Here is a 22066-nt window from a genome sequence, read left to right as displayed (position 1 = left end):
AGAGAGAGAGCAAACCACCAAGTCCAGGACTTGAACCACAGAACCACAGCTGGTCATGTGGGAATCCAGCGCCTTAATCGCAATGCCACCTGTTGGCCCTGATGCTATTCTTTTGATGGAGGAAAAAACTGTTGACAATGAAAAATGACTCAATCTAACAAAGTGTCACACCTTAAAGTGGACAAACCCCATCGCGACAGGTGGGAGTTGACGTGGCATTATCTTTCTGGAGAATCTTTGTCAACTTGGAAAACCCACAAACTCTCTGACTCAGATGCAAAGATGTATATCGCTATGCAGTTGAGTACATATGAGATCTACCTACCCAGGTACCAACATGGTGTACACACACCATGTTTCTACTGTGTCTGGGTTTTTCCTTTTTGAGAGGGTAAAGTTGTCCCAAAATATATATTATCCAGGTTTTTAAATACCAGGCATAAAGTCAATCATAGCCTCTGCTCTTTGGTGTATTCCATTTTTTATTCCTTACTCTTTTCAGTCAGCCAATCTTGCTTTAAGTTTTCTTCCTTCTTAACTTTTTTTTTTTTTAAGAGAGATTTCTGCTATGGGGCATGTATGCTCACCAGAGAGACAGAGAAAGCAAGAAATGCGCCCCCTGAGGAGGAGGATGGCCACACTGTAATCCCTTCTCCTCCATTCTCTTCTTGGGATCTTGGAAACACATGCACATACATCTGGAATGAGTTTCAAGCCTTCAGGTCTGGAGCTCAAACTGTGGACAGCCATGTGGGAGTCCAGCAACACAACCATTATACCATCTGCTGGCTCCTTAACTGTTTTTAGTGATAAAAAATGTGTACATGTACTTATATGAGAGAAGCACCCTAACAGGGCCTCACCACATCATGATCTCCTGCCCCAACCTTTCAGATCCTCAGGATATCAAGTGCTGGTATGTTTTCAGGCTGACTGACACAGGGATATGAACCCACAGTTGGGCACGTTGTGTCCAGCCTTGCAGGGTAATGTATTATCGCTGTGCCACAGTGGCTGGGTCTATTTCATGATTTTTTTTTTTTAAGAGAGATTTTTGCTATAGAGTGTGTGCTCTTACCAGAAAGTGAGAAATTACCCCCCAGTAAAGATGGCCACACCACAATGCCTTTTTCTTCCACTCTCCTTTCGGGATCTTGGGCACACATGCACACGTGCTCAGTGTGAGTTTCAAATCACCAAGTCCAGGATTTAGACTGCGGCTGGCCATGTGGGAATCCAGCAACATAACCATTACGCCATCTGCTGGTCCCCATTTTATGAATATTTTTAAAGAAAAATCTTCTGGTGCAGCTGGTTTGCTTTTCTGTACCTATGATGTCTGTTTCCTTTCTATTGTTTTCATTATTTCCTTTGTTCAATTTTCTCTGCATTTACTCTATGGTATGTGCATAACAAATGCATATGTGTGTATACATGTGTATGATAATTAAGAGGATAAAAATATGTAAGACATTGGAAGAGATTTTGATACACTATTTATGTTTAATGCCAATCTCTTGATCATTCCTTTGTAGACAGTATGCCTTTTCTCTCACATTATTATTGTTATTATTATTAGTATTTTATGTTTTAAGGTTCTTGCCACAAAGCATGTGTACTCACCAGAAAGAGACAGAGACAGTGAAACAGAAAGTGGGAAATCACACCTGAGGGGATGATGGCCAAGCCAAATCCCTTCTCCATTCTCCTCCTGTGATTTTGGGCATGCACGCATGTGCACCTCATCTAAGTTTCAAGTTGCCAAGTCTGGAATGCAAACTGTGGTTGGCCATGTGGGAGGCCAGTGCCTTAACCATCTCCCTGGTTATTCTTATTCTAAGATCTTCCTACTGTCTTTAGCATGTTGCAGTCTCATTCTGTGAAAGGGTAGATTTCTTTTTATTTATCCTATTTAGGGCTTATGCAGTACACCTTGAATCTAGTGAAAACTCTGTTTCATCAAAACTAGACATTTTGTCAGCTTTGCGCAGTGGCAGGATTGTAGCCAATGAGTTTTATCTGAGGTGCGATTATTGCTAATTGAAAACTAGACATTTTGTGACTATTATCTCTGACAATTGATCTTCATCCTTTTCCCTTTTGCTGTGCTGCATTCTGAATGATTTTCTTGAAACCCTTCAGTTGACTAATTTTCTCTTCAACGGTATCTAATCTTCCATTTAGTCTCTTAAGTTACCATCAATAACTAGATTTCTCATGAGTACTAAGTTCTACTGGGCTTTTCTGAAGTTTTTCTCATCTTTTCATAGGTCTTGTTTTCAATTCTTTTGTGCTTTATATAATTTTTTTTTTTTTTTTTTTTTTAGTTTTGCTACTGGGCATGTACAGAGAGACAGAGAGGGGAAATGAGAAACCACCCCCCAGGGGAATCGCCATGCCCCAGTCACTCCTCTTCCAGTCCCCTTAGATTTTGGGCACACATGCATATTTAAGTTGCCAGGTCTGAGACTTGAACCACACTGTTGGCCATGTGGAATCCAGTTCCTTAAAATCTCCATGCCACCTCCTGATCCATGTGTTAAATATTTTTAAACATACTAATTTTAAAGATTTAATTTTTCTCTTTGTGGTATCTGTTTTCCCTTACCTATAGTAGACAGGGTTTGTTTTTTATCCCCCGTGTGCCTTATATCTTGGTCTCAAGTGTACCTGTCACCAACTTCTATCTGCCCAAGACGGGCAGTCAGCTCTGGAGTCAATTACTGACTCCATCTGCCTCTCTCAGAAACTCAAGAATGATTCCCTTGGAACCACTTTTTGGGGTGATATTTTGGTTCTATGTTTCAGCATTAAGGTGTTAGTATAAATTCAAATCTCCAACGTGTTTGAGAGCAGGTCTATAAAGATGAATGACCAGGACAGCCTTTTTTGAGCCTAAGAGGAGAAATGCCAGCTTCAAGGTCATTGTTCTGCCTTGGTCAATAATTTTCTGCTTCGGTTTAACCTCTCTGAGGCATAAACTTGTATAGGGTTCCAGTTTCATGTGGGGTTTTCAGGTTTAATTCCTGCCTTGAATAAGGTCAAACTTCATTAAGCATTAGAACTCAAGACTTTATTGGATTGTTGGAAAAGTCATGACATTATTTTTCTATGCAAAAAATGTGTTATGAGTTTTCTGATAACCCAGTTGATTACAAGGAACAGCAAACTCCATGGTTCAAGTGTGGCGGATGGCCTCACCACCCCATTTTCTGTTCTGCTTCCCTCGTTGGTCCCTGGAGGTTTCCCTTATTTTCTTGTGAGCTCATCAATGCATTAGAAAGGGCATTTGTCATATATTGGGAGAATTTTCTGGCTATCTAGCCTCCTATCATGCTGAAAATAAAAAACTAATCTCTTAGTATTTGTGTGCATAAAATAAACTGAAAGTAGGTACTGGGGTGAGGCATGCTATAGGGGAATGGGAATAGGGCAAATGTGGTTTGCAAAGAATCCCCTAACATTACATTGTGTCCATTATATTGCCTATTGTATATCTTTCACATACCTATTACTTGCTTTACCTAAAAAGCAAACAAACAAACAAACAAAAAATATGAAAAGATGTTATCAGCCCTATGGTTGTATAAGTATCATATCCTTCATACTTTTTTCTAGTTTGTTAATCTCTCAAAAATTAAGAAAAAGGGAAGAGTAAAGAAGGATCAGAAGTATCTGAAACTGCATGGTGCTCCCATCTCCAGAAGAAAGTCCCTGTATTACCTGCCTGCCCCTGGAGGCTGCCCTTTCAAAAACCTCTGCAGGGGGCCAGTCCCTAGGGGGAAAGCTGAGTGTCTTTACCTTCTCCTGGTACAGTTTATGAAGCCACTGAGCTGCTTCCTTTTCATCCAGTGGGATCTCTTCCAGAGGAAACCTCCTGTTTTATTAAGAAGATGAAAAGCAAAGTGAATTACTAGACCACATCAAACAAACAAGGGGAAAGGGAAATATAAATCACTACGCACCAGGGTCATTTGTTGGTCCTGCTTTTTCAATTTAAGTCTCACTCTCAGTTTCTGAAAACAAACATCAGAGCAACTTCTCTCTAGGCATTCATCCTGAGCACACTACAGACAGCCTGGAACTCTGCCAGGCACTGCCAAGAGCCCAGGGGAAGGGTCAAGAGATGAGTTTACATTTAGGGTAAAGAGGGTATCAGACAACAAGGGGTGCTGAGCAATTTAGCCAAGTAGATCATGCCTCCAGGTCTGCTGGATGGGCAACCACTTATTGGCTTCCCCAAGAATTTATGTTGTAATTCATTCTTTCAGCAATAATCAAGACTGAATGTCCTTCATTAGGCAAAGACTATGTCTTTCCCAAATGATATACTTACTTCAAATATGCATAGTATTATTTTTTAAGAGAGATTTTTGCTATAGGGCACATGTGTTCACCAGAGAGATAGAAAGAGACAGAGAGACAGAAATTGAGAAATCATCCCCCAGAGGGAATGGCCATGCCACAATCCCTGCTCCTCAAATCTGTCAGGATTTTGGGTATGCACATAAACACACTTAGAATGTTTGAAGCCACTGGGTCTGGAACTCGAACTGTGCTCAACTATGTGGGAGTCCAGTGACGTAACCATTACACCATCTGCTGATTCCCAAATATTTAAAGCATTAAAAAATTAGAAATTATATCAGGACCAGCAGTTAGCATAATGGCTATGTCGCTGAACTCCCATGTAACCGACTGCAGTTAAAGTCCCGGACCCGGTGGCTTAAATTCATGCTGGGTACATGTGTGTGCGTGTCCAAGATCCCGAGAGGAGAATGGAGGAGAAGGGATTGTGGCGTGGCCATCCCCCCTGGAGGGTGATTTCTCGCTTTCTATCTCTGTCTCTCTCTGTCTTTCTGGCAAGTGCATGCGCCCTATAGCAAAAATCTCTCCAAAAAAATTAGAAATTATAATATTGACTAACAAATACTTGATTTCAGTTTGGACAGTGATTTATTTACATACAAACATTTACCACCTGGATTAACAGTCCCAAGAGTTAGAGTGTCTATTTGGTAGGACAAGTAGGGTGATTATCTGACAGCAATGAGTGTCAAAAAATTATGACTGGAAATCTTAAATAAGGAACACTTTACAGCTCCTTTTTAAAAATTTTCAGTTTTTGCTATGGGATATGTGCACTCACCAGAGAGATAGAGAAAGAGGGTGAGAATTCACCCTCCCTCGCCACCCCCCTCCAGAAGTAGCCAAGCCACAGTCCCCTTTCCTTCACTTTCCTCTCAGGATTTTGAGTGTGCACATGCATGTGCCTAGCATGTTTTTCAAGTCACTGGGTCTCAGACTCGAACTGTGCAGTCGTTCATGTGGGATCCAACACTTTAACTTCCATGCCATCTGTTGGCCCCTACGGTTCCTATTTGAAAGTAAGTTGGACTCTGAATAAGTAGAAGGCCTAAGGTACTCCCAGAAGTTGTGTTAAAACCTTTTAAATACTTGTAAGAATTAATGAGAACATAAGCTTGTCCACTAGGATTAAAACAGTGATTCTAACGACATCAGGCTCTGGGTGCTCAAGGGAGCTCAGACCTAGAGCATCTCTGCCGGTGTTCCCTTCACCAGGTCACAGAGCTGGAGGCCACACGATAGCCCTGCCTCCAGGAAGTCAGGAGACACCACCTCCAGGAAGGAGCCCGTAACTGCTGGTGCTCAATGCAGCACCCACTTTCCTATGCTCTGGTTGCTGGGACCTCCCTTTTAAGGAAGCATGAGGCTGAGCCACCACATGGAGGACAGGTCAGACACTGAGAGCTGTCTGGGCTCACAGTGGACTTACAAAGGGAGACAAATATTTGTGTTGTAGTATATCAAAACAAACAAACAAACAAAAAAACAAGCAAGTGAGGCAGGGAAGGACCTGCTCCCCATCGGGGCTATAGTACCTCCAACTCCCAGGACGAGGTGCAGCATGGACACAAGAGAAAGAATGATGGAGGAACTCGACCTGACAAGAGGAAGCTTGGTCATGATGGCAGGCTGGGTAGGCCCGTGGGGCTTCCTCCGGAGAGAAGAGCCAGTGAAACTTCCTCAGCAGAGGAAGTCTCCATGCTTTAAGGAAGCATGTTGTAAATCTTTTGCCGAAAAGCTAGACAATGAGGAGCTTTGGTTTTTGTGGATTACGTCTCTGGATCTTTACCACATGGGCAACAAAACCTGAGATTTTGAAAACACACATACACAAACACTGCTGCAGGCATTGGCTCAGCCAGGCACACACACATGGCCCTGTGGAGCCCCATGCATGCCTGTGAGAGAACGAGTAGAGAAGGCAAATGACATCCTGAAACCACTCTATGACCAGCTGGTGGACATCTATGACTAGGAGTCCCCAGAGCACTCTCTGAGAACTGGTGTCTGAAGGCTCTGTGGCAGACACCATTTCAGAAAGAGGCTAAGCTCAAAGGTGTCTTTGTCATCTTGAGGTCTACCTTGTAAGATGACCACCTGGGGCCAGCAGATGGCATAGCAATTACGTTGCTGAGCTCCCAAATGGCCATCCACGGTTTGAGTCCCAGATTCAGTGGCTTGTAAATCACATTGGTGCGTGTGTGTACCCAAGATCCTGAGAGGAGAATGGAAAAGGAGGGAAGGCAGCATGGCCATCCCCCTGTGGGGTGATTTCTCACTTTCTCTCTCACTGTCTCTGTCTCTTTTTCTTTCCAGCAAGCACATATGCCCTAAGGCAGATGACCACCTGACATGTGTACACACATGTAACTTCTAAATACACACACCATACACACACACACACACAAACACACAATTTCCCCCTTACGGCTTTATTTTGTCTGTCACAAACATTATGAAATTTATAAAAATAAAAATTAAAGGACAAGATAAAAAAATCAATGTGACCTCTGTTTTTCTCTGTACCCTGCAGAGCTGAGCACCTGTCTCCTGGTGGTAACTCAGGCTCCTTTAAGGGTATCACCCCAGTGCCAGCAGTGAAGACAAGAGCACCAGTCCTTGGCCTTGCCTGCCACATGTCCCTCATCTTCACCAGTGTGGAGGAGAGGATGGAGCCCCCTTGGCAGTGCAGGATCGTAAGTGTGTGTGGACCACAGGACAGTGACTCTTACTCAGACACCCAGGCAGTAAGTAGTACAAGACAGCTAACACGTTCCGAAGTCCTGAGAGCAGGTCTTCCGAAGTATGAGCGGGCAAAACAGAGCCCAACCAAGGGCTGCTGGGCAGATCAAGGAGACTCTCTCCAGCTGGAGCCAGGTGTCTCCCACCCAGGGCCCAACAGGTCCTGACCTGGCTTGGCCATGGCCAGCTCTGACCTCCAGTAGCTGCTCAGACCTCCCAGGAACAAGAGCAAGGCTCCTCCAGGGCTCCGGTCATGGAGGTGAGTGGGGGCAGCTCTGGCCAGGATGCCACACAGGGTCTTTGCTACTGTCCCCCAACCCCCAACATCATGTGTCTTACGTAGGCTACCAGGGCTTCCTAGGCCCCAGGGAGGTCCCTCAGCCCTTAGTCAGCCCCTACCCTGAGACTTCAGACAGATAAGGGAGAGGATCCAGGCTTACCCCTTCACTCATCCCAGGACGGGATGGGAGACCCCCACCTCCAGTTAGTCCAGTCCCTTATAAACCTCAGAAGTTAAATGGGATTACACTTATTAAATGATTCTGGGAAACCCCTAGTGTGGCCAGAACTGGGAACAGGCTTGAGCTCTCAAGGCCACAACACACCTGCATGGGTTAGACTGCTCAGGCTAAGCACCTGACTCAGCGGTGGTGGGACTGAAAATGTGGGAACTAACACAGCGACAGCTCCACAAGATTTTACACAGGCACCAGGGAAACCCTGCCTTTCTGCACACGCGTGAATGAAACAGAAAAATGATAATCCAACACAGTCTCTCTGTGCCCACAGGAGACAAACGCAGAAAGCCTACCTGCTGGCCTAGCTGGCACCAAAGCCATACCCCAAACTGCGTTCTAAGCTAATGAGTTTGGGGTGGACCATCTTCTCCTCACAGGCCAGAGACACTCAGAGAGAAACAGAGCAGGAATGAAGTACTGAGTCCAACCTGGGTCTTGTATCCAAAGAAAGCAAGCCTAGGAGGTCTCTGATGTATTTAGAACAAAGCCTCAGGCCTTTCCTCAGTCCACGGAGACGCTTGCTCCTATTCATCTCTCTAGGGTAGGGATGGGGGTTCCGGCACTGCCAGTTTAACATATGAGACCCAATTCACACAGGGCCCTTCTTTCTTCAACACTGATTTATTAGGTCATTGGAAGTCATGATCTATTTTTCTGTTTTTCTATGCAAAAATGCATCATGATTTTCCCAACAACCCAATAGTTACATATTTGATGTACCAGCTGAAGTAACACACTCTACTTATCGTTGTCAGGTAAATATCTCACTTAGCCTACCAAGTAGATCCATGGTCCCTCATTCTGGAGCTGAAGCCATTGGGCCAGCAAAGACCCCTCTAGCCGGAGGTCCCAGGGGCCCCACACAACTTGCCCTGAAATAGCTCTGTGTTATACCCTGTAGTAAGAAGTCAGCACCCTAAATCCCACCAGGTCTGGTGACTGTGGCCTTGGAAGACCAACTGGAGCTTGTTGTATATGAGACAAGGTCAGGGAAGGGGACGGAGAACAAATGCTGGGCTGCTCAGGGAGGCCAAGGAGAAATCAGGGTGCTAAGTCTGGCCCCACTGCTCCCCAGAGATGACCCTCAGCTGGAACGTGAGGGCCTCCTCCACACATCGCTCAGCTGCCTGCCAGCCTGAAGGCCTGGATACATCTGTAGAAGTCTTCTGGGCCAGTCAGTGCCATGCAGGTTAAGGCAGATGGATCCCCCGTGGCTGACTGTGCAGTTCAAGTCCCAAACTCAGAGGCTTGAAAAACACGCTGGACACATGTGTGTCCAAAATCCAAAGAGGAGAATAAAGGAGAAGGGATTAGGGCATGGCCATCTCCCCAGGGGGTACTTTCTCACTTTCCCTCTCTCTCCCACTTCCTCTGTCTTTCCCTGGTGAGCACACACACACCCTGTAGCAAATTTTTAAAAAGTCTCTCATGAAGCCCACCAAGCAGGCCTGTGGACAGGCCCTTCTGGGAAACAATGGGGCTCAGGAAGGTGCAGAAGGCAGCATGGTGGGAAGAGCCCCACACTCACCGCACACACATGTCGGCCTCATACTTCTTCCCATAGAGGATCCCCAGCAGGGACGGGTTCTTGTTTCCTCTGAAATTCAGGGTCACGTCGTAGACAGCTGCGACTGTGGAGAGGAAGGACAAGGGCAGTGAGCATCACAGGGTGGCTGATAGCCACCACACAGGGACAGCGAGCACAGCCTGGGCCCAGCCCCCACCTGATGGGGGCAGAGCACACAGCAAATTACCATCTAGGTTTTCCTTTCTCCCACCTTGATTCTCATCTTTTACGTGGGGGTGTTTACGTTTCCTATATTTACTGACATGAGTGTGTTTCAATTTGGCTATTTTCTATTTCTTTCTCCGTTTCTTACATTGACTCCATTTGAACTAGACATGATTTATGATTTTTTTCCCTTTACAAGGTTTTCCATGATATACTTTTAGCTATCCCATTAACTAGCATTTTACCACCTTAAATAACGATGCAAAAACTGTGCGACAATGGAGCTGATTTCATGGCCTAGAGGTTAAAGGAGCTGGATCCCACTTGGCTGAATGTGCAGTTCAAATCCCAGTTCTGGTCATTTGAAAATATGAAATGTGTGTGCATAACTTAAATCCTGGCAGGATGAAAAAATAAAGAAGAAAGGATTGTAACATGTTCATACCCCTTTCTCCTCCAGTCTCTCTGACATTCTCTGGTGAGTGCTTATACCCTCTGGCAACTATGGAACATACTAACGCCACATGACTCTCCCTTTTCATGCCTGGCAACCCATGTTTCTCATAGAACATACTCAACTGTCTTGTAACAAAGTCTCTGTTCCCATCCTCTGTCTCCTGCAGAGCACAGATGGCAGCACCACCCTCAGCCCCAGCCCTATGGCAACCCTACCCCACCAGCTGCCAAGGCCTACCTGTGCCCCGGAGGCACTGGACTGCAGTGGTGAAGCCCTTGGTGCGCGGCAGCAGGTGGTACTTGAGGGGTGGCAGCCCCTTGGAGGCGGCCACCTCCATGCTGACGCGGTGCTTGGTTTCCGTGAAGCGTGTCCCCTCACAGTACAGGAGAAACTAGGGAGCAGAACATAAGGGCAGAGGGTTACTCTAGGCTTGCATGCGGCCTTTCAGACAGCAACACGCTCACAGCTGAATCTGCAGGAGTCACGGAACCACTCCAGTGACAAGTGTGTGGCATTATCTGAAATGTTTTATTTTAGGGCTGCAACTTGCACCCCAGTCACACAAATTCACACACAAAGAACTTCCCAGAAAGAAGGGAAACAGGAAGGGTACTCTGTGCAGTGGCCTCCAGTCAGAGTGTGGAAGAGAGAAAAATCTCTGATCCACTGGCTGTAATGTGAGAGCTGGAGATGCTGAATAAGTGGCCAGTTTTCCAAGAACTATTATCATGGGCTGGGGAGAGGGATTAGGAGAAGGAACGGGAAGGGTGCTGAGCAGGGCTGGGGCAGGCAGCCTGGGCAGGGCTGGGAGTCCCCCTAGCCTCTGCCAGGACACCCTCAGGATGGCTTGGGGTCAAGGCTGGGCTTGTGGAAGATGGGGGCAGGGAAATCCCAGGGAAGGTCCCCGTCTGCAAGACCAGGGTCGCTGGGCAGCATCCCAGCTTAGGAGGGCCTGTGGGGTTTGGCAACTGATAGGGCTGCAGGTGTGTGGCTAGCTGTGATGACACCTGAAACAAAGCCAGAGGCCAGGCCTGGAATTGTCTCCACTGTCTCGGAACAGGCGTTGCTGGGTCACTTACCCACATGTACTCAGGGTAGTCAGACAAGCGTTTCAGCCCTTCAATGACAGTGTCTCGGTCTTCCTCCCATTTCCGTTTGCAGAACACAATCTCCAGAAAGTACCATGTCCAGCCAATGAGGGGCACGTAGAGCAGCTCCTTTTTAGCAAGGACCTTGGAGCTCTGAAGGGAGGAGAAAGAGGAAGCTATCAGTCATGCTGGAGGCAGAGAGACCAAGGGCAGGGGGTGCAGGGCGCTGGCTGCCAACCTGCACCCTAGTGGCCATGTGTGGCATTTCTTGGATCGGCATGCCCCCCAAGATAAGTGTGCCGTCCATGAATGAGGAAAACCAGGCTGAGACATGGCTAGCAAAGGGCGTGGTCCTCCTGGTAGGGCAGGTGTGCCAGGGTGCCCTGCTCAGACCAGGCTTCCTGCACCCACACGGGCTTTGACTGCAGTGAAGGTCCTTAGCCTGTCTTGGTACGGACTACATTTTCAATGAGGCAGCTTAACCAACCAGAGTAATGCTACAGGGAATCACATCTTGAGGCTTACAATGTGAAGGGAATGAGTTTGGGGACAGCAGAGGGTGCCCTGCAGACAGAGACCATTCAGACCAGCCTGGCATTCATTGCTCAGCTCAAAGGAACTAGGAGTTAAAACCTCTGAGGAAGAAAACTAGACCCGAGGGAGCCTGCTCCCAAGACCCCCACATCACTCACGCCAGCACCTCCCCTGTGACCTCCCACATCACTTACCCCTAGCCCTTCCCTTGGCATCCCTGGTGCTCACCCCCAACACTGCCCTGGTATCCTCAGTATTCACTCCCAGTCCCTCAGCCCAGAATCCCTGGTGCTTACCCCCAGCACGCCAAACCGCTCGCACATTGTCCACCCACAGAGGAAGTCTATTTCAAAGTTGTGGTTGAGGATGATGACCACGTGCTCCTTCCCGAAGCGGTCCACCGTGGCCTGGTCGGTGAACAGGGTGCACTCCGTGCCCGACCACCACTCCAGAAGCATGACCAGCTCTGCGGACAGAGGAGAGTGTTGGCGTACATAGGACCTGGCCTCACGGTATCTTCACTCCCCATGGGGTGAGCTGGCTGGTGTCCCCATCATTTCCAGCATGGTCTGGGGTTCCCCAAAGGCCATTTACAATATTTTCACCCAGAGACAAGTTCCCTGCTAGAATTGAGTTTTGATAGCTTATATTTCCCAAGCTTTCCAAAATGACAATGACTTAACAAAGTCGGGGAGGAGATGAAGGGGAAGGAGCAGAAGAAAAGGGGAGGGAAACTACCACCTTATATGACATTGTGTCCCTGTGCCCGTGCACTGCACATGTGTCAGGAACTGGTTGACACTCACAGGGATGATTGTGCAAGGGATGACTGCTCCCGTCTACCACTCGGTCGGGAAGCAGAATGTGCCATTGTGTGACCACAGAATCAAACGTTGGAAGAAAATGAGAACAATGATAGTGGAGTGGAATCACAAGTGGTATCTCCTCCTCGGTGTCACACTGTGAGTTGTCTTCGCCATTCCAGAAAGGTTGCTGGCATTCTTGCACCTCCTGCTGCTGGTCAGCACATCAGACACCAATCCCAGCCCTCAACTTGTCCCAGAATGTGGTTGTCACCCGCAGCTCAGGGCTCTGCTCCTGTGGGTACCTCAGGACAAGCTGTGTCCTCCTGGGGGTTGAGGGCTGCACAAGTTCACCTTCATAAAAATTTGGGTCTGGAAAGTTCTGTGGTAAAATAAAATAAGAACTCCATACACCCTTGTCCAACAACCCAAGTGAGCAAGAAGGAGTCCCTTTCAGAAGGCCACGTGGGGCCGGGCAGGAGGGGAGGGAAGGGGAGAGGAGGATGAGTGAGCATACCCTGCCAGAGTCGTACCCTGTGGCCTGTTGTTCTGAGAAGGTGGCCTCACTTAATCAGGATGCAGTCTCCAGGTTCAGGACAGGCAAAGGGCAGCCTGTGCTGCTTGTACTGGACACTGACCTGCCTGTTTTCCAAAGGGACCACTCCCAAGTTCTCTCGCCATGAACGGGCTCCAACTCTGCCTGCCTGGGCTCACATAGCCATGCTTCAGGCAAATCACTGGCCCTGGTCTCAGTTTCCTCATTTGTAGAGAGGTGGGTAATAGTGGTTTTGTCTCAGAGCTGCTGGGAAGGCTGAACAAGAACATAGCACATGGGGACTAGCAGTTAGCATAATGGCTATGTTGCTGGACTCCCACGTAGTCAACTGTGGTTCGAGTCCCGGATCCAGTGGCTTAAACTCACGCCGGGTGCGTGTGCGTGCATGCCCAAGATCCTGAGAGGAGAATGGAGAAGGGATTGTGGTGTGGCCATACCCCCTGGGGGGAGGGGCGATTTCTCACTTTCTGTCTTTCTGTCTCTCTGTCTGGCGAGCGCACGCGCCCTATAGCAAAAACCTCCCCCCCCCCAAAAAAAAAAAGAACATAGCACATGACGCTCATACCCAAGTGGGGGGACCATGGTTGGTTTCTCCTTCCCAGTGGCCATCTCCTGCAGGCACAGGAGGAAGGGGGGTGCACAAGCCCTGCCCGCAACATGCTGCTCTTGTGCAGCCTGGGTCTCAGCTCTTCCTATACTCAAGGCAGGGTCTGGGCAGAGGTTTCATGTCACAGACAATACCCAGACAGTCACCAGCTATTGTTCTTTCCACCTGAGGGGCAAGTGGAGGAGAAGGCAGCTCCAACGGGAAGGTCACCACAGCACCAAGGGACTGGAGAGGACTGAGGGAACATTCAGGGATTCAGGAAAGAGCATTTCTCCTGGGCAAGCTCAGCACCTACAATGGATCTCTGTCGGCCCTGGTCATTTCTGCAGCACTCAAACTCACTGACTTCTATTAACAGAAGACACAGTAGTAGAAATACAAATGATGCAACTAGAAAACAGGCAGAGATCTGCCTAGACATTTCTCTGAGGGTTATCTACAAATAGCACACAAGCACATGAAAGAATGCCTACGGCGTTGATTACCAGGGAAAAGCAAATGAAGCCCACAGTGGGGCAGCACCTCACCCTCACCTGGATGGCTTATCAACAGGATGAGCAATTACAAGTGGGTGAGACTGTGGGGAGACCAGGACCCTCACACACTCCCACAGGAATCAGATAGGGCACAGCTGCTTAGGAACCACTTGGATGGTCCAACAGAGTTACCACATGGCCTGTGACTCCACTCCTGGCCATGTGCCCAAGAGAACTGAAGACAGGGGCCCATGAAAATTCACAGCAGCACGGCGAGAAGTGGGACAGCCCAAGTCCCTCCGTGATGACCATGACTGATGCATGCATACCTGCACCGTAGGGTATTACCCAGCCAGGAGTGGGATGTGATCTGACACCTGCTATGACATGGATGATCACTGGAAACAGGATAGTCTGACAGGAGACAGACACAAAAACCATGTATTGTATAAATCTATGTACACGAAATGTTCAGAACAGGCAAATCCATAGAAAGCAGATTAGAAGTTGCCAGGTGCTGGGGTCAGAGGTGAGGTGTGATTGCTGATGGATATAGGGTTTCTTTCTGGGGTAAAAATTAGATAGTGATGGCTACACAGTAAAGCTATTTCAAAAAAAAAAAAATAAGAAAGAAATGTAAGCCCATCATGAGGCAGGTCCTACACTTGGGATACTAATTTATTCCCCAAGGATTCATGTGTTGAGACGTGGTTGTATTGCAGAACCACCAATTGAAAACTTAATCTCCTTTCTTTTTATTTCTTGAGAAATTTTTGCTATAGGGCACATGTGCTTGCTGGAGAAGCAGAGACAGCAAGAAATCACCCTGCAGGGGGGATGGCCACACCACAATCCCTTCTCCTCCATTCTCCTCTAGGGATTTTGGTCACATATGTACATACACCTGGTTTGAGTTTCAAGGTAACAGGTCTGGGACTCAAACTACAGTTGGCCACGTGGGAGTCCAGGGCCTCAACCACTACGCCATCTGCTGGCCCTGAAAACTTAATCTCTTTGTGTTGTCTCAGGGTGGGGCCTTTAAGTGTGAGATCATTAGACTAGGGCTTCTTGGTTGCATTCTGGTGGCTCTAGAAGATGGGAAAGGAGGCCAGAGTCGGCAGAAACACAGGGACAGCCACTCTGCTCTGCTCAAGACCCAGCCTCTGCCGTGCTGTAACCTTGCTGGATGTGGCCCCTGGATCTCGGGCCTCCAAACTGAGAGCTAAATAAACCTCTGTTTATAGATCACCCAGTCTCAGGTATTGGTATTTCTATCAGCAGACAATAGTAGGCTAAGCATGCCTTGCCCATCTGAAAGAGGGCCCCCACTGCCCGGCTCTCTCACTCCCTCCTCTCGAGAGGCCCAACTGAGATGGATCCCAGGAGAACCTGGTGGCATGGCCCTGTTCCTATTTCCATTCTCCAGATAACTCTATTTACCTGGTAGATGTGGCCCTTCAGCAGGTCTGCTTGAGACTGCTATGTGTGAATTGTTCAAATAAGAGACTGGTCTAGATTGTTGTTCTAAGGCAATTTGTAAGATGCTCTTTTTTCCCCTGAGAGAGAAAGGTGGTAAGTGTATGGAATACAGGTATATTTAACAGGGTCTGGCCATGTCATGAGCCCCCTGTCCCAGCCTCCCAGTTAGCCAGGATTACTGGTACATACTGACACTCCTGGCCAGTTCTGATTGATCCAGGAACTGAGGCTGGGCTTTCTGTGAGGCTCCAGCTTCAGGAAACAGCATCCTCTCACTTGCACCACTAGAGCTGGGCCAACTTTTTTTGTTTTTAAATTGTGGTAAGAACATTTAACATAAGATCTGCTCTCGTAACAAACGAAGTGCACAGTATGGCATTGTTAACTATAGGCAGGACGCTGTCCAGCAGAGCTCTGGAGCCTGTTGATCTCCATAACTGCAACTTGGTCCCTGGAACAGCTCCTCTTCTCCTCAACCAACCACAGTCTGCTCCTAGGAGTCTATTTCAGATTCCTTGTACAAGTGGAATCATGTAGCCTTTTTCCTTCTGTGACTGCCTTGTTTCGCTGAGTCGAACGTCTGTTCTCAGGTTCAACCATGTTGTAGCATTTGCCAGCACGTCTTTCTACTGTCAGCTGGATGATACTCCGCTATGTGTGTACAGTTTCCTTATGATCCCCCTCCACCGGTGGACATAGGTTGCTTCCACATCTTGGCCGCTGTGAATAAATCCTGCAGTGACTGTGGGAATGTGGGCATCTTTCTGATGGGAAGCTCTTTCCTGTCACTGGATGGAGAGCTGCTGGCACAGTCAGCCTGCTCAGGGCAGTCAGGGTGGTGCAGGGACCGGACCCCAGGGCAACCCGATCAGCTGTGCAGCCCTTGTTATGAAGTGGAGAGCCCCAGTCATACTCAAGGGCCGCAGAAGGATCACAAGCTCAGGGACACAAGAGGAATGTCCCAGCCCATCATGATGCTGAGTCTGCACTGGTTCTTCTCGCGTGACTGTTACTAACAAAGGCAGACACATGGCAGCCACAGAACAAGGGGAGGAGGTGAAAGTTTAAGACTCCTGTAAGACATCCTAGAATTTTTAAAAAGATCATTTTGAAGCCGTCACTTCCTGTTGGCCTCACTATGTTGGCACTTGAACCCTTGGCTGAATGCCCTACTTTATGCACGACTGCCTCCCCAGAGACCCCACAGGTGTTCCTGGGGAAAGCACAACTTGTGTGCTGAGGGCAGAAATGCCTGCTCAGGATGGCCATCTCTGAGCACTCCATACACATTCGCAAATCGTGTGCTCTGTGTGGCAGGCCAGGGCGGGGGTGGGGGAGGTTATGTTAGACGGTTTATCAAGTTGTAAAGGACACAGCGACCGCAGTACCTATATCAGACCAGGTACCCATGCCTAGGATGCAGAGAGGCCAGAGGCAGCAACGGGATGTGGGCCGTGTGCAGCACGCTTCTACCGTGCAGTCTTCACTCCAGCTGGCATGACCACTGGCTGCAGGGAGGTGCAGATGAACAGGAAGGAGGCAGAGAAGAAAACAGGACTGACTGGCCACAGCACCCTTTACAAAGGGGAGCCTTTCGGTGAGTGGACGGAAGCTTGCGTTTTATTTGGGCAAGAAGGCACACCTAAAATGTCCCTGCAGCGGACGACCCTGCAAGGGACCCCCTTATCATCTGCTCACACTGGCAAGTGCTGGGACCTTTGCTTTATGACCAGGCAGGAGCAGTCTGGCCCAGGTGACAGAGAAGAAGAACGGGCTGACCGCACAGCCAGATAGCACAGCTAAGGGCTCCCCACCAACAGCCTAGGACACATGCTGGGCTCTGCTCTGGGGACAGCACTTTCCCTCAAGCTGTCACCTGCAAAGGGAGGCCTCCTTCCAGATGTCAGGACCCTGAGCCTGTCTGTGGACAGCTGCACAGAGCTGCCAGGACTGGCATCTGCAAGTGGGCTCATGAGGTGGCTGGTTCTCGGGACCAACATGAATTTCTTTTCATCGTTTCCTTCGTTCACATATGTGTATCTTTACACACAATGGCTAAGCCAATGTTTACATATTTTAACCACTAATTTAAAAACATGCAAAATTTACCAATAGTTACAATTTTTTGAGTGTTGTTGTATACCTACTCAATGTATCAGATTTATCTTTATAATATATAGCTCAAAGGTAGGGATTTTATTTCTCTGTTTCAGATAAGAAAGCTGAGGCTTAAAATGATTAACACCTTGCCTCAAGCCAGCTCAGTGGTACAGGGACAGGTAATGTGCTGCCCGAACCATGCTGGATCCATATAGAAGACAGTGAGTCCTGTTCTCAGGGAGACCTGTAGATGCAGCCAGCATCCATGCTAGCTGGCAGGAAGGCTGGTGGGGGACAGGATGTGAGACCCTGTTGAAGATGCTTTTCTCTCTCTCACTCTCACAAAAGAAATAAACACATGTGAGAAAAAAATAGACAACAAAAAAATCTTGCCTGAGGTCAACAGGGAATGAGGAGCCTGAGCCAGCCTGTTTGGTCCCAGCCCTTGACCACGTACTCTCCGGCTCTGTAGGTCAGACAACAGAGACACTGGATGTGAGCTCAAAATGGGCAGCAAGAAGGTGCTGGGTATCAAAGAACGAGAATAGGAATAATTGAAAGTAAAAAAGTGGTCCAGAGCCATTAAAATATTAAGTAAGGGATCAGCGGATGGCATAATGGTTATGTCACCAGACTCACATGACATCATGTCCCAGACCCAGAAACTTGAAACTCACGCTGGGCACATGTGCGTGCATGTCCAAGATCCTGAGAGGAGAATGAAGAAAGGGTTGCAGCATGACCATCCTCAGTGGGTGATTTCTTGTTTCCTGTCTCTCTGTCTCTGTGTCTCTCTGGTGACTGATGTACCCTATAGCAAAAATCTCTCTTATACACACACACACACACACACACACACACACCCCTATAGATAAATGAAGTGATTGTTGCTCTCCACACAAGCCCGCCGAGTTTGCGGGTGGTTTCTACCTAGCTGTGATTTGAGAAGGGCTGCCACTAATAGAGTTACAAAGATAAACTGTAGTGGATAATGTCCCCAAATTCATCAAGTCACGTGAGAAGAGTCCTATAAGCATGAAGTTCAGGATACAGTATAAGGTTGCACTCTTGTATATTTCTGTATACCACAAATATTTGGGGATTTTGTGTTAATCTTAACTTCTACTCAGGATGTCTTAATTTTTCATATTTTCTCCCTTTTAAAAAAAAATTGTCTTTTTTTTGGGGGGGGGAGAAGTTTTTGCTATAGGGCACGTGCGCTCACAGAGACAGAAAGCAAGAAATCACCCCCCCAGGGGCGGGTATGGCCACACCACAATCCCTTCTCCTCCATTCTCCCCTCAGGATCTTGGGCACGCATGCACACGCATCTGGTGTGAGTTTAAGCCACCTGGTCCAGGACTTGAACCACAGTCGACTACATGGGAGTTCAACTGCTAGTCCCAAGAAATCTGTCTTTTTAAAAAAAATTTTTGCCAGAGGGTGCATGCACTCACCACAGAGAGAGAGAGACAAAGAGAAAGCAAAAGCATCCTCCATGGGGCATGATCAGGCCATCATCCCTTCTCCATTTCTCCATCCTATCAGGATTTGGAGCACACGAGCATACTTGCCCAGTGTGTTTTCCAAGTTTCCAGGCCAGGGATTTGAATTGCATGGTCAGCCACATGAGATTTGGCTCCCCTAACTACCAGGCCATCAGGCCAGCCTAGTCTTTGTTTTCTTAACCTATCATTTCCTAATACTTTGGAAGTTTTGTGTTTCTTTCTGTTTTTCTACTGTCTACTTGGATAACAAAATCTACAGTTAAGCTCTTAACTCTCTTTCTGACAAACGCAAGAACAGTAAACCCTTTCCTTTCCTGCTATATAGGCCATTGGTACCCAGTGTGTTAGTCCTATCTTTTTTCTGCCTCACAATGGGCATCACTGGGTACCATGCTTTCTTGAAACTCACACCCTACTTCTATTATAGTTTTTTTTTCTACAGTCCATTTCTTTTCTTTTCTTTTTCTTTTTTTTTTTTTTAATATTGCCAGAGGGTACATGCACACATGTCCAGCACAGTTTTCAATCCAGGGCCAGGATTCAAACCAGTTGGCCATGTGGGCTCCAGCTCCCTATGCACAGTTCTTAACCACTATAGTATGGTGATGATCTATGGACAGTGAATGGGTGATGAGCTATGGGCTGTGAATGCTTTCACTTTTTGTTTACCTAAATCATTTTTCTCATTCCTATCTTTGAAAGATCACCTTGCTGGCTACAGAGTTCTGGGTTAAGAACGCTATGTGTTCCAGCTCTGACTACCGTGAGAAGTCGGCTGTCAGTCCAACTAGCCACCTCTGTAGGTCTCCAGCTACCTGTCTCTGATGATGTGTGATTTCTCTGAGGCCTCTAGGTGGGATTTCTGCTGACTTACCCTGCCAAGGTGTGCAACTGCAGAATCATGTTTCCATCAGCTCAAGACAATCCTCAGCCTCCTCCCTCAGCACTGCTTCTCTTTATGGGACGGGACCCCGAGACCCACTTTCTGGACCTGCTCCTTCCACGCGTACAGCTGATCATCCCCATTTGACTCCTGTTTCATCTCCGCCACACTCTGCCTGGTTTCTTCACACTTAGGTCCGATTCTCCCACTAACTGTGTCGAATCTGACATATTGTGTGTCCATTAAGCTTTGACTTAAATCGACAATTTTCAAGCATAGACTTAATAAAGTTCCACTAGGTTCTTGATCGAATTTGGTCATGTTGGTAGCCCTTTGTCTAAACTATTGTTGCATGTTTGTTATTCTTTTTTATTTTTTTTTTGAGAGGTTTTTGCTATAGGGTGCGTGCGCTCACCAGACAGACAGAGAGAGACATAGAGACAGAAAGCGAGAAATCACCCCCCAGGGGGGATGGCTACACTGCAATCCCTTCTCCTCCATTCTCCTCTCGGGATCTTGGGCACGCACGCACACGCGCCTGGCGTGAGTTTTAAGCCACCGGGTCCGGGACACGAACCGCGGTCGACTATGTGGGAGTCCAGTGACATAGCCATTACGCTAACTGCTGGTCCCCATGTTTGTTATTCTTGACTGTGGAGTCTTACTTGATTTTCCTTAATCTGTGGGACTCGCTGGGCCTATATCAAAGATGCTCCCACGATGCATTTCTGTTGCCATTGCTAAAACCCGAGGGCATTGCTAACCTGACTCCTCAGACCAGCCTTCAAGCCCTATCTTGCATCCAGCTCCCTCCCTTAGAGCAGGCCAGGGTTATTAGGTTCCAGAAAGGCAGTGTCGATACCTATTTCAGCAACCCCCCCCCCACATCTTTTGCTGAATGGAGTGGGGGAAGGTACTGAGGTGAGAGGCTTCCTTGACTCCCACTGAGCACTAACCAGGCCCAACCTTGCTTAGCTCTAACCAGGATCAGCCTCTCCAGTGTGTTCAGGGTAGTATGGCTACAGAAGAGACTGCTTTTACCTACACTGAGCCTGGCAGTGCATGAAAAAGCTGGTTATAGTCATAACTCAGCGGTTTGGTAGCATTTTAGCTTCAGAATACTGTTAGGAGTGAGAGTCTATAATTTAGATTTTCACTAATATTTGCCCTTTCTGTATGTATTCATCTTACCTAGCTATACTCATGAATAACTCATTTATATATTTTACGTTACAAGATTTCTAATTCTCCCTCCCCCGCCCCCGCCAAAAAAAAACAGTAGCTCTTTATTTTGAAAGAAAAACAAATTAGGAAGGACGACAGAGCACATTAAGGGTAAATGACATTAAAGGCTAGGTTGCGGGTCTTTGACAACCATGGGAAGCATGGTACAGATTTGGCTGACATTGGTGGCCTTTCGGCAGTGCTATCTGCTCCAAGTCGGGAGGGGTCATGGAGAGAGTGTTGCACAGACTTGCTGTTTGCTATAGCAAATAAAATGTACATGCTCTCATGCCAAAAAATGCAAACAGCACGACAGTATAAAAGGAAGTGTACTCTCCTTCCCTCCTCTGTGGGTATCACCTCCATTCAGTTTTCTTGCGCTTTCTTCCAGGTTCTTTTTTGCACGTACAGACACACACACACACACACACGCACACACACACACAAAAACCCACACACAATGTCTTTTTTAAAAAATAAAACAGAAATGGTAGCATACTATGTTCTTTTTTGTATACGTTCTTTTTTCTTTTTTTTTTTTTAATGCACTCCCCAAAGAGAGACTGAGTGAGAGGGAGAGAAACTCAGAGGGAGGAAGAAAGCACTGTCCCCGTTGGGGCATCATCTCCTCCATTTCTGTCAGGATTTGGGGCACACATGCACATGCACCCCTGATGTGTTTTTCAAGCCTATGGGGTATGGATTTGAACGGCAGTCGGCCACATGAGATCCAGCTCCTTTAACCACGTGGCTGTGGGGTGGGCCCTGTACCTTCCTTTTTCACTGTCTTCTAAGATGGCTCTATCTATGAAGAGAGAGACCCTTGTTCCTCTTGATGGACTCCACTGTATAGACACACCATTAATGGGCACTTGGGGGGGCCAGCAGATGGTGTGGTGGTTAGGGGTGCTGGACTTCCACATGGCTGACCATGGTTCAAGTTCTGGACCTGGTGGCTTACTTTCTTACTTTCCCTCTCTCTCTCTCACTC

General features: G+C 47.6%; 1 protein-coding gene and 1 pseudogene across 5 annotated transcripts in view; one reads left to right on the top strand and one right to left on the bottom strand.

Moving 5' to 3' along the window:
- AGPAT3 (1-acylglycerol-3-phosphate O-acyltransferase 3) overlaps positions 1-22066 on the bottom strand; it is a 112528-nt gene that overhangs the window by 4934 nt on the left and 85528 nt on the right. For all 5 annotated transcript variants that reach the window (XM_006169443.3, XM_006169447.3, XM_006169445.3 and 2 more), the window contains 5 exons: positions 11736-11905; positions 10897-11058; positions 10055-10208; positions 9157-9259; positions 3802-3877 (listed from right to left, as the gene is read on the bottom strand). In XM_006169443.3, coding sequence (XP_006169505.1) covers positions 3802-3877; positions 9157-9259; positions 10055-10208; positions 10897-11058; positions 11736-11905 — 665 coding nt within the window. The remainder of the gene's footprint in view (positions 1-3801; positions 3878-9156; positions 9260-10054; positions 10209-10896; positions 11059-11735; positions 11906-22066) is intronic.
- Positions 1980-2146, top strand: LOC114006328 (uncharacterized; annotated as a pseudogene).

The sequence above is a fragment of the Tupaia chinensis genome, unplaced genomic scaffold, assembly GCF_000334495.1.
Source record: "Tupaia chinensis unplaced genomic scaffold, TupChi_1.0 Scaffold147038_1, whole genome shotgun sequence".
Classification (NCBI taxonomy): Eukaryota; Metazoa; Chordata; class Mammalia; order Scandentia; family Tupaiidae; genus Tupaia; species Tupaia belangeri.
Note: the sequence above shows the minus strand (reverse complement) of the source record. Positions and strands in the feature narration are given on the sequence as shown.